We start from the raw sequence: 11,781 nt of genomic DNA on the forward strand, positions 1-11,781 counted from the left end.
GAATTTCAGTTGCAAACTATATTTTGTTGTTATTATTGTTGCTCTTTTCCCCCTCTCTTACTTGTTGGGTTTTCCAAAAGGAAACAAACCACACCAGAGACAAACTAACAGCGGTATATACACGTAAGTGCAGAGTGTGGTAAGAAAATGGTGTAGTAAAAAGGACACGGAATTCATGAGATGGACATGACTTTCATTTTCCAGATTCAGAGTGTAAGAAACAAAGTATATATAGCAACTGGAAAATAAAATAGCAATACTACAGTACTACAGTTGCGCTGTTCATTCTTCTTTCCTTTATATATTCTAGTTTTGTTTGTTTGTGGAGTCCTAACCCTGACAGTGTGTTCAGACAGAAGTCGTTTCGCCTCAGCGCTCAGACCCTACGGCAAGTACAATGGTCGGGTGAGGGAGACGTTTTATGGCCAGGCTACTCGGCGGTGCCTGTGATGTCCACCCCGCCTTTTGTCCGGGTAGTAATTGAAGATGACTGGCCGCTAGCATTCTGCACCGCGTGTACTCCTACCTTCCCTCTCACGAGCGATACCACTCACTTCACTCAGGAGGGACGACATCGGCCTTTAAGTACTTTGAAATGTATGTAACCAAGTTCACTCACTCAAAACCTTTGTTCTCTGGCGAAAGAAAAACTGTGGAAAGATTGCGGGGGTCTGGAACTTTCTGTACATAGGTATCACACTCATCTTTTGATGGCCACTCTTCCATCATTCCCTCAGAGTTCTGAAACTGAAACAGCAGAGCATGCATGCATCAACTGGCAAAAGAAAATGTGCAACCTATTGCTAACAAGTGCTTGAGATGTTTGGCCTGGGAGTATGATGATAATGTAAGGAACTTACAAAAGATCTAAGTACAGCAATATAAAAGTATGGGGAATACAGCTCACTTCCCCCCTTCCACAATTAAATCAGTGCTTTACTGATCAGGTTCTGCAACCATATGCTCCACTGGGGGCGATCAGGAACAAGAAGTACTGATCAGGTTTACATCATAGATTTACCTTAGGCACTGAAGGTCTATTCTTGGAGAAACGTGGCGGTCGAACCGGTTTAGTATAATCAGGCAAGTCTTTGGTAAAGCTTTTCCTGAAGCCATTCTCCTCCTCCTCCTCCTGACGATATAAAAATATAATGATATTAAAACAAGAATAAGTATCAACTGTCAATAAGAGACAGATTCAAGATTGTCTTTCTGAAGGAACAATTGTATAAGTAGTAGTAGCAGTTTCATCCCTAGACCTATAACGTTGCAGGGCCGAATAAGAAAAGAGGAAATAACAAAATTTATTCAAACGGTGAAAAGTTTTTTTTTAAAAAAACCAAGAATGTTGCTGATGCTGGCTGAAAATGGTATGAGAAGAAAAACTGCAGTAAATAGCAGCAATTGCTTTTTCTTACTTGTTGGTTCTCTTTTTTAGGTGGATTGTCTAAGAAAGCAAAATCAAAGTCCAAATCTGCTGAACGACGACTCCAAGTGCACAGCAAGACTTGCTTGCCGTCTCTATCCACCATGCGACAATATTCACCTGCAATTATACTCCCATATTACAATCTACATACTGCTTAACCTTTTTATTATTTTTTTTTTTTTGCAAGAGTTTTGGCATATGGCAACTTTTTTCTTCCAGTGACAACAGTAACAAATGCATAGGTAAAATTTCCAAAGTTTGAAACCAGAAAATGATTCCTTGAGACAGGGACAAGGGAGCATGTGAAATGTGCTTTTTGGTATTCTTGAAATCTAATAAACGTCTATTATACCTACCCATCTCATTGCTGCTATCTTTCATTTTGCTGTGTTCGTAGGCTATTCTCTGAGAAATCTTGACCTCTGTGAGCACCTGCTCTGTAGCCAGCTTTTCATTCTGAGTCTGGTAGATGTCATGCTTTTTCTGATAGTCCTTTAGCTCCTTTAATGTTTTCTGCAGTGCTCTACACAAGGCAACATTAACAACAACAAAAATTCAAGCTCTTCATTTTCTCAGCTCTGTATAACATTCACACGGGTAATCACAGCTGCACATGTGTTTATTTTTAATATTAAGTGTATCTTTTAGATGACATGGCTGAATTATTTCTTAAAATCTGAGTGAATAATTCCCTTCTCTAGAGAGAATTTTACAAAAATTAAAATGCTGCTGCCAAGGGAAGATCAAAGGTAATATGCAACTTAGGATTAGGGTACTAAAGACTTGTGAACTCACAGGGTTTTTTTCCCCCTCTTGTAGTGCAAAGTGATGTTTACTAGCTTGTAGCTTTAGGACAGAAGGGGGTTATTTATTAAAATGGGAATGGGATATTCTTTTTTAGCTAAGCCCATTTATTTAAATATAGCATTGCTTGAATTAACATTGTTTTAATATTGTTAGAATAACTCCTCTGCTTGCCTGGTTGAATACTCAACTGACTCAAAAAAAAAAATTAAAAAAAAATGATAGACTAATAAAAAACATTACACCACTTGGTCTACTGGTTCACATCAATTGTCAGTCAACAACTGTCAATCATGTACCATAAGTCAACAATACCATACCTATGTTGTGCTTCCAATGCAGCTTCTAGTTTGGAGTGGCAGAGAACTGCATGTTTTCTTTTAGCTGCTGCCTCAAACTCTGGCTGAATCTTGAGAGTGTTTTCAAAACATATGATGGATTTATTGTACTCTCCCAGTACCTGTACAGGCAGAAACAGTTAACAATATTCCATGCAGAATAACTGTCAATAACACAGGCTGCAACAAATCCCTAGGAAATGGCTAAAAATAGGAGTTTCTCATCTGCCTAGAAAAATCTTCAAAACTGCTTCAGTTTAACATTCTTATTAGATTATTAGACCTTTTAGATTAAAGTTCAAGAAATAGGATGCAATATGTAGCTTTTAAAAAAATAAAAGCACAGACACACAAAGAAAGTACTGTCAGTGTTTTTGTTTATCCTTTTGTTTTACTTCTGGACAACCATACTACTCCTTGTGAATTAAATACCTCCCAAGAGTTTTTAGCTTTGAGACAAGTAAAGACATTGGGACTAATTTTTTTTTAAATCAATAAAATTTTAAATGGTACTATGTTTTTCAGTCTCATGCATCCATACACTTTTAAGTCTCTCATTCATGCACTAATGCTTGTTACATTTTCATATGCTCTCCAATGCACAAAGATTAATTCAGCCTACTTACAGCATATATGTTTCCTAGAGTAAAATGATTGACATTGAGTTCACGTGAAAGGTCAAGGGCTGAATGAACCAAGATGGCGGCCTCATTAGAGTAGCGTGCCCGATGTAAAATGTTGGCCAGACTGATCAAGGCAACATCTTTTTGATGACTGAAAAAACATTTGCCAAAAAAAAGCCAATTAAACGTAGCTTTAATTTCCCTTGTGATTAAGTTAATTCCTTCCTAAACAAATAAAAAAACTTTTTCAGCTCCTCACCGAGGAGAGTAATGCAGAGCTCTTCTGATGCACTCAATTGCTTGGAATGGCTCCCCCTTGATACGCCAGTAGAAGGCAGCCATGTTGTACAGAATCCAAGACGTTGTATTCTAAATGAAAAATACAATGCTACAAAAGCTTTTAGTAACAATATGAACCTCCCCCCATCTAAATGGCACCATCTAAGAAATTTTCATGATGAAGGTTAGAGGATAATAGGTATGTCTTTCATTTTATCTAGCACCTGTTACTTTCAGTTACACATCTGTAGACAATACTCTTTTCGTTCAACAGGCATTTGTGCAATCTTTATTGTAAATAGTACAACTGAGAAATATCCACAAATATGTAGAATTATACTTGTGGCAAACATATATGCCATCAAAGATGTACCTTATTGAGAGCTTCATACACCAGATGTCCATATTCATCCACATTTTCTCTGTGGGTAATGGCATTTTTTAGTCCAAGCTCAGGTGTGCCTGATAGATTGCGTCGGTCCTTCAATCCCTGTCAGTAAAATAAACTAGTCTTTCAAACACAATGAACATTAAGATAAAGTCGCATGAATTCAACAAAATATTGTATATAAACTGTCAAAGCTCAAAAGTTTCATGCTGAACTTTTCCAACATGTATGCTAAAATCACGCTTATAAATCAGTGCTTATAAATTCTCATATGACATTTACTTTACTCCTTTGTGACAGATTGTATTTGAGACTGATATGCACAAGCAAGTTTCCTCAAGTCAACCCGGCACACAGCAACGGGTACCTTATTTCATAAAGGGTTGTGCAAAGTAAAGCTGTGAGAGGGGAATGAGACGGGCTTTGCCCTCACAAAAAGCTGCCCATGAGATAAGTGTGGTTTCTAACCCCTTACTCCTTAAAGACCTAAAAAAAAAAAAAGGTTATAGGACAACATTTACCTTTATGGTATCTGAGGTAGCATAAGGTACTCTCTACTGGTTGGTTTCCAACATAAAAATAAACTGTTTTTTTTGCTTTTTTACATAATGTGCAAAAGTAGCATGCAGCTACTATCAGATGATCACTGGTCAACACTTTTTCACAAAAGTCCTATTATTGAAATAAAATTAGTCATTTCTTATCAATTTTCATGTGCTCAACACAAATATGACAATCAAAATGCAATATTGGCTTAGTTTTTTTTGTAATCTGCAATAATTTTTGTGTTCATCACAAAATCAAGTTATAGACTACCTCTTAGACTTCTTAGCCTGTTTCTTATACAGCTGCTCGGGAGCATCTTTGGGGAGTGTCCAGTAGTAGTCAGTCAGCATGGTAGTGGACAATTTTCCCTGGTATCTTTTTTCCACTGTTGCAATATCTTGAAAACATTCGCCATGTTCATCACTAACCATACCACAGTTGTCAGGAAAAAAAAAATCTAGATAGGAATGAAGTGGATCTTTAAAGACACATTGCAGCCAAGTTTCTGCTGCTGCATCAGCATGTTTTCTACTAGTTCCTTGTAGTTTTCTGCCCTAACATTCCCGAGAATGTTTGTAGAGACTAGGAGAAAAGCATTCCATGCTTCTTTTGTATCACCTTGCAGCAAGTTTTTGACCTGGTCATCTTTGAAGAGCTCTCAAATCTGAGGACTCACAAAAACTCCCTCTTTAATCTTTGCCTAGCTGAGTCGAGGGAATTTTTCTAGCAGGTATCGAAAAGCTGGCAGTCTGGTCCATGGCTTTCACAAAGTTCTTCATCAAACCTAGTTTGATGTGAAGGGGTGGTAGCGGGATTTTGCGAGTCTTGACCAGAGCTGGGTGCTAAATATTCCTCTCTCCAACTGCTACATTTTGTCTGCGAAGTCCATTCCTTCCGCAAGTGGAGCAATTCCCTTGCTTGGCTATCCCACTTACATTAGAAGCACATGTATTTTGTATTATGCAATTTGATGCAATATTACATAATTATAGGCTTATTTATAGGATGTTGTTAAAGTTGTACTGGATAAATTTAGTGAAACTGAGAAGATAATAAGCCAATAAAAAATTTTTAATGGTTATAATCGTGTTCAGCACACCAAGATGCTGCAGATTAGGACCTTTTTAAGTCAGCAATAGTGTCAGTGTTGACCAGTGTAATCCTTTTTTGAAATAACAATTGGATTCTCTCCCTTTAATCACATTAACCCTTTATAGTGCCCATGCATAAAAGAACAACGGACAAATCCAGCTGTTGCTTGAAATAAGCAAACCAGTCCTGAGAGAGAATTGCCATGACATAATTATAGTGGATCCTGATGATAAATAGAAATATAATGCAGGTTCATTCAAGCATACCTCCAAATGTTCAAATGCATGCATACTAAAATCAAGGCTGGTAACTGCCTGGCAGTCTGGTGCAATGGGTGGTATATTTAAAGGTGCATTCAAGTCAACATGTTCTTCTGGCCTGCAAGAATCAATACAAGTAGCCTTTTATGACAAACTAAAGTGTTTCAAACAATCACAGAAAAATATCAGTTACCAAAGGAAGTAAACTAAGAAATATTTCCTGTTTAAGTGATAAAAGTTTTTATTCTCCCACTAGTTTCATGTCCTGAGTAGTATCCTTTATGCTAAACAATTTTTGATTCCTGAAAAATCTATTGTGTACATGCCTTTTTTATTGCATGAAAAACAGTACTACTATATACCATGTCAGAATCATCACACCTCCTGCAACCAAAAGTTATGACCACCCAGTGGCACTCAATCCTGCATATTTTATATGGCCTGCTACTTTACTAATAATGGGCACATAATTTATATAATGGCTCATGTCTCTTGCAAATGTAAGCACTTAACACTCTTAAAATGTTTCAAAGACCCACCTGATTCCTTTGTTTTCCAGAGGAAGAACAGTGCTAATGTACAAGTCAAATTCAGGGAGTGGTTTTCCAGCTTCTATACAGTCTGGATCTGTCTGATAAAACTTTTGTTCTAATCCTGCAGCTGTTGAAAGTAACAAATATGTATTAACAAACTTATAACTGCCCCTGGAATCCTTCCAAAATAAAAACAATTCACCAAGAAATGCATTTATCTGTCAAATTTTAAATTGTGTTTAAACTGCGGTTTAACATCAAAATTTTAATATCATCAAATTACCACAAAATTTAATTATGGTATAAAAACAGCATAGCCCTAACATTGGTACGATTAACACATATAGGCAGCATGATAGAAACCATTTAATCAGTCACCAGAGTTGAAGGAATTTCTTATTTAGGGTTAGTGTTTAGTTTTAGGGTGAGGATTAGGATTAGAGTCAGAGCATCAATTGGGTGAAGCAGAATGTTTTTGTTACTACACCTTCTCTTTCTCCACCATTTTTGTAACAGCCAGTTATGTTAAGCTATTATGGCATGAGATGGTTGTATAAGCTCAGTGAAAACTGCTGAAGGAACTTGCCTGAGTCTCTGTCCTCATGTCTGTCAATCTCACTCTTCCTGCTCAGCAATTCCTTCTTAAGGTTACCAAGCATGTAAGCCCTTTCTTCCTGCCTCATGAAGGCCACAAGGTCATATGGTCGACGCAAATTAAACACGGAGTCCGCCTTACAACAAAACAAAATCTGACTTTAAAATTGGTGCGCTGCTAAATCAAAGGTTTCAGTAAAGCTGATGCTTTTGACCTCAAGTGAGATTTGCATATGATTATTTCAAAAACTCCTTGCAAATGCATTGGCTAGATGAAATTGGACAAACAAATGCATTTTCACTAAGCAGAAGGAACAATCCATTCAGTGTCAACGGATACGCTGCTACACACAATGCTGTCTGTGATCAAGCCGGGATTAAATTTTATCCTCAGCCTAGCTCAGAAAACAGATTCCATGGTACTATTATACTAAGCTACAGTCCACGCGATTAGACAAAGTTTCTAACACAACCGCACAATACAGTTACTAAAGTAATAAGCCAATGGATTAGATTTAAAAAGTGTTATTGAACGCGGGCATTACTTTTGATCTTATACTTAGTAACTCATACATACTCCTCGACACTTGTACGTCAATCACTAAATAAATTAGTTACGCTTCAAGAACTCTAACTGTATAAATAGCGAATAATAACAAACTGGAGAGTGTCTTCGGGATGTTTCACTAGGTCAAAGTCAAATCGATTCATAACACCGATCTTTAGGGAACACACTATCGCCGTATCGTCGAAAATACTATCGGCTATTTTTGTAAGACTTGAAACGCCAAACGGTGACATGTTTCGATACCGCCTGAATCAAAAACAGACGGTAGCAAGAACCGTTTCCATTTTTTAAATCAAGGTTACGGTTGTGTCTTTGCCAAAATTACCTGCGACTGGAGCCTCCCATCTTCTGTAACAATCCAGTGTGTCGACCCACTAGTTATTGTACACTGCTCCAGCAGAAGCTTTAGCAGGACAAACACAACGACCGACGACGCCATGATGCGCTCCCTATGAATATGCATTGGCCAGTGTAACGCCAGAACGTGGCATGTGTATGGCTGCCTGCTCATGACGTCAATTTCCGTCGTCTGCAAACAAGCGGTTAGTGAGATGTCGCACAGAACGCCAATTACATATCTTACACAAATGAAACAAGAACACGTCGTCTGCAAACACAAGCTGTTTAGTGAGATGTCTCACTGAAAGTAAGTTACATATTTTACACCAATAAAAAAAAAAATGTCGTCTGCAAACACAAGCTGTTTGATGAGAAGTCAGTCTGAAACTGGTTACAACTGAAACAAAAAACACTTCCAGGTTCTTGACATAATTCTATTTACTGACTTTATTTCGACAAAAGATCTAAACAGTGCTTTTGCGACACCATTTCGACACCACTGATTACTGAGTAAGACATTCAAAAACACATTCAACACTGAACGCGTTTTTCAAAGATTTGGAAGAAAAAACTTATATCAAGTACAGTGATACCTCGGTTCTCGAACATAATTCGTTCCGGGAGGACAGTCGAGAACCAAATTGTTCGAGAACCGAAGCAATGAAACCCATAGGAAATAATTGAAACTGGATTAATTCGTTCCAAGCCCCAGAAAATGCCTATTTACTGGACTAATTTGTATATAATATGTAGAAAAACATGAGTCTCAACAAGAAATAAGAAATAAAAGTGTATTTATTAAAACAAAAAAAAAAAAACCAAAAAAATAAAATGTACTGTACAGTACAGTAAATTGTGTTTCATTTACTGTACCTGTACCAAACTTTATGGCAGGAGGGAATGAATGTGGAGGGAGGAGGGAAGGGGGATGGTTATTGTTTTGAAGGGGAGTCCTCTTCAATAAAAACAGAGGGTATTAACTGCTCTTCGGGTGTTTCTGTTCTCTGTATCTTTTGCTGAGGAGAATCAGAATCTTGCTCTGCAGTTGCTTGTCTGATTTCTTTACGGAAGAATTTGTCAATTGTTTGCTGTTTTTTTCTCCTTTGCAAAATTTTGCGGAAAGTGTACATAACATTGTCATTAAAAAAGTTAACTGCTCTATTTGCTACCACTTTATCAGGGTGATGTTGTTCAACAAAATTTGCGATTTCTGCCCATTTTGCACACATTTCATGGCTCTCTCCACAAAAAACGTCACTCTCTCTCTCTGCACTCACACTGATGACGCAAGCAAGGCGCGCTGGGCCGAATGAACGCCATTCTGCTCAACTCGGCTCATCTCGGACGTTCGGATGTTCGAGTTCCAAATATTTGTTCGGATTCCAAGACAAAATTTTCTCGAATTTCCTGGTCGAATACCGATTTGGTCGAAAGTCAAGGCGTTCGAGAACCGAGATATCACTGTATCGCGATATAGATAGTAATATATAACGCTTAAATTAATAATATTAACTGTGATTCCCTTAGCATTATGCACCATCAAGCAGCTGCATGGGTGTTGTAGACTAACGTGTCAGCTCCCTATAAACACTCAAAAGACCAGCCACATAAAATAGTTAAACATCCTCTTTCTCTCTCTCTCATGCGCACAAACACGTACAGGGTCACAGAGAGCCAGCGCAGGCCCCGGGCTAATGAACTTTCCAGGCCCCTTTTAACTGTAACCGTGAATTATTTTCCCAGTCAATAATAATATGCTTACAATTGGATTGACCAAAGCCAGGCCTTCTTCACACCCGCAGGCCCTAGTACAGCATCCCTCTGCTCACCCCTCTTGACGGTCCTTCAGAGAGAGAGAGAAATATGTTTTCGTGTTGTTATTTTTACGGGTTTTGTTCACTTTGAATTCGTTTAGATTCGCGGATATTTGATAGGAAATCTTAACCATTATCATCTCTCTTTAAGCCACATTCTTTTCTCTTGAGTTGCTTGATATAAAGTTTATGCAAGAAGGCGACCAAGTTCGAACAATCATTTTAATTGTCAGGTTAAACATAAGGTCGCTGGGCTGAGCGGACTATAGTGATTTGGGTAATTGACAGCTGCTTGCTCCAACGTTAAACATCCTTTTTTTGTTTTTGTTCATTAAACATCAAGGGTAATCTGTGCCCGTGTGACGTACGCTACAGATCGTTATATTGTTTAATTGTTTTTCGAGTCCAATTCAGTTTGAGAAGGAACTATAAGTGAACTTTTTAAGAGTGTGTCACCGTGACACAACTGATGATAATCGAGAGATTTTATGTAGTCATTGGAAAAGATCGATCAGCTCATCGATTTTCAGTCTACCAACTGATACAACACAAAAACGTAGCATTCTGATTGAATTTTAGAGGTTTTTTTTCTCTAACACACGAAATAAACACATACATCGCTACCTTAATTCACATACACATTCTCTTATATATATATACACACACACATGAGTGTACATATGTACACAGAAGCTTCTGAAAAGGGAACAAAAGTAAGAGCACCTACCTTGATCTGTTCGTAAGAAGTCTGATTAGACATCGGCCTAGGGCGTGAATTTAAATAGGGTGTTCAAAGACAGCGAACAAGGTCCGCTTATAACAGAGGGGGAGGGGAGAGAGATGGGGGCTGGCACAGGGAAAGGGAGAAAGGCCCTGTTGTATACCGAAGGTGTTGGATGCCAATGGAGAGGGAAACAAAATGTGTACCCCGTCCATGCTCTTAAAGTCACCAGAAGTTCCCTTGGCAGAAGACAAAACAAGGCCAATCACTGATTTAAACTTGTTTAAAAATATAAGGGAGATCAGAAGTGGGAGATTGTTGAAAATTGTGAAAGGTCAGAAAAATTAAAAGAAAAAAGTAAAGAAAAGAAATCGGTTTCGCGCTCAATCGTTTCGATAATTTACTACACTTCAGTACGCCCCTCTCGATCCGCCACACCCTCGGACAGGGATTTGTTCCCATTTGTATACCAAACCTGTATCTCAAATGAGCATAACCGCACAGTAAATCATTATATTTCTTACTTTTCGATATTAATTTTGCAATGCTGCAACTGGCCATGTAAACATAATTGGGACACTAAACTTATTTTCTTTGACAATAATTAATGAACTAAGGTAACCCCTATCACGTGTGCACATGGTCGGTCTGTCGCAAAACTGCGTTCCTAGCTACAGGCTGTGTACGTGACTGTTTTACAAGAATTTTACGAGACTGCTTATGAAAGAAGCCTCGGGGAATGTAATGTCATTTGTATTCAGTGGGGTTTTACTTTAGAAAATGTCATCTTTGTAGCTGTTTTCTGACACAATAGTAAAATAGATCGAACTTACCGAACGGTTGGGAGAAAAGAAGAGGAGGGAAGGGGAAACATGAAACATTCGTCAGAGCAGATAGTCATGTACACATTTAACCACACATAGTTATAGCGCGAGCACACACACACGCCAGCACAAGTATATCACAGACTGATGAGGGTGATGCTGGACTTAATTTTTCTTTCTGATCCCTATTATAATATTTGCTTCTGCGTGTGCGTCAGTACAATTAATCAGCATAATGAACATTTGTATTTCGTCTTCTAAACCAGCACCATAGAAGCCTGTATTAATGAAGCCATGCAAAGACTGAATGGTAACAAACGAACAAACTCAACGATGATAAAACGGAAAGCCCTCCTATGATTGAGAAGAGGAAATCCATCTTCACTCGATCGTTTGTCCACCAATTAAATCACATCGAGGTAGGCGAAACCAACACATTATCTTTGCGTCCTACCTCAGGAACCTGGGATTCATTGTCACTACAGACAACTCTTGCTGAACAAGTGACACTGTCTGTCTGTCGGTGAGTCTGCCTATGAACTACGCAAGATCAGTGCCATCCGTCACATTCTGTCTACGCGCGCTACCAACATTCTTGTCTGTGCGTTTGTTTTAGCCAGACTTGATTA

General features: G+C 38.3%; 1 protein-coding gene across 6 annotated transcripts in view; it reads right to left on the reverse strand.

Moving 5' to 3' along the window:
• Positions 1-9,636, reverse strand: part of LOC112560223 (tetratricopeptide repeat protein 17-like) — a 30,318-nt gene extending 20,682 nt beyond the window's left edge. For 5 of the 6 annotated variants that reach the window (XM_025231903.1, XM_025231905.1, XM_025231904.1 and 2 more), the window contains exons 1-13: positions 9,556-9,636; positions 7,780-7,983; positions 6,879-7,023; positions 6,299-6,419; positions 5,766-5,877; positions 3,847-3,963; positions 3,454-3,563; positions 3,198-3,345; positions 2,554-2,693; positions 1,786-1,952; positions 1,419-1,546; positions 1,022-1,132; positions 620-747 (exon numbers count right to left, since the gene is read on the reverse strand). In XM_025231903.1, the coding sequence (XP_025087688.1) occupies positions 620-747; positions 1,022-1,132; positions 1,419-1,546; positions 1,786-1,952; positions 2,554-2,693; positions 3,198-3,345; positions 3,454-3,563; positions 3,847-3,963; positions 5,766-5,877; positions 6,299-6,419; positions 6,879-7,023; positions 7,780-7,965 (1,613 nt within the window). In that variant the 5' untranslated portion in view covers positions 7,966-7,983; positions 9,556-9,636. The remainder of the gene's footprint in view (positions 1-619; positions 748-1,021; positions 1,133-1,418; positions 1,547-1,785; positions 1,953-2,553; positions 2,694-3,197; positions 3,346-3,453; positions 3,564-3,846; positions 3,964-5,765; positions 5,878-6,298; positions 6,420-6,878; positions 7,024-7,779; positions 7,984-9,555) is intronic. The other variant, XM_025231901.1, reaches the window with a different exon arrangement.
• Between the last annotated feature and the right edge of the window lie 2,145 nt (positions 9,637-11,781).

This window comes from Pomacea canaliculata, linkage group LG3 (genome assembly GCF_003073045.1).
Source record: "Pomacea canaliculata isolate SZHN2017 linkage group LG3, ASM307304v1, whole genome shotgun sequence".
In the NCBI taxonomy this organism is placed as follows: Eukaryota; Metazoa; Mollusca; class Gastropoda; order Architaenioglossa; family Ampullariidae; genus Pomacea; species Pomacea canaliculata.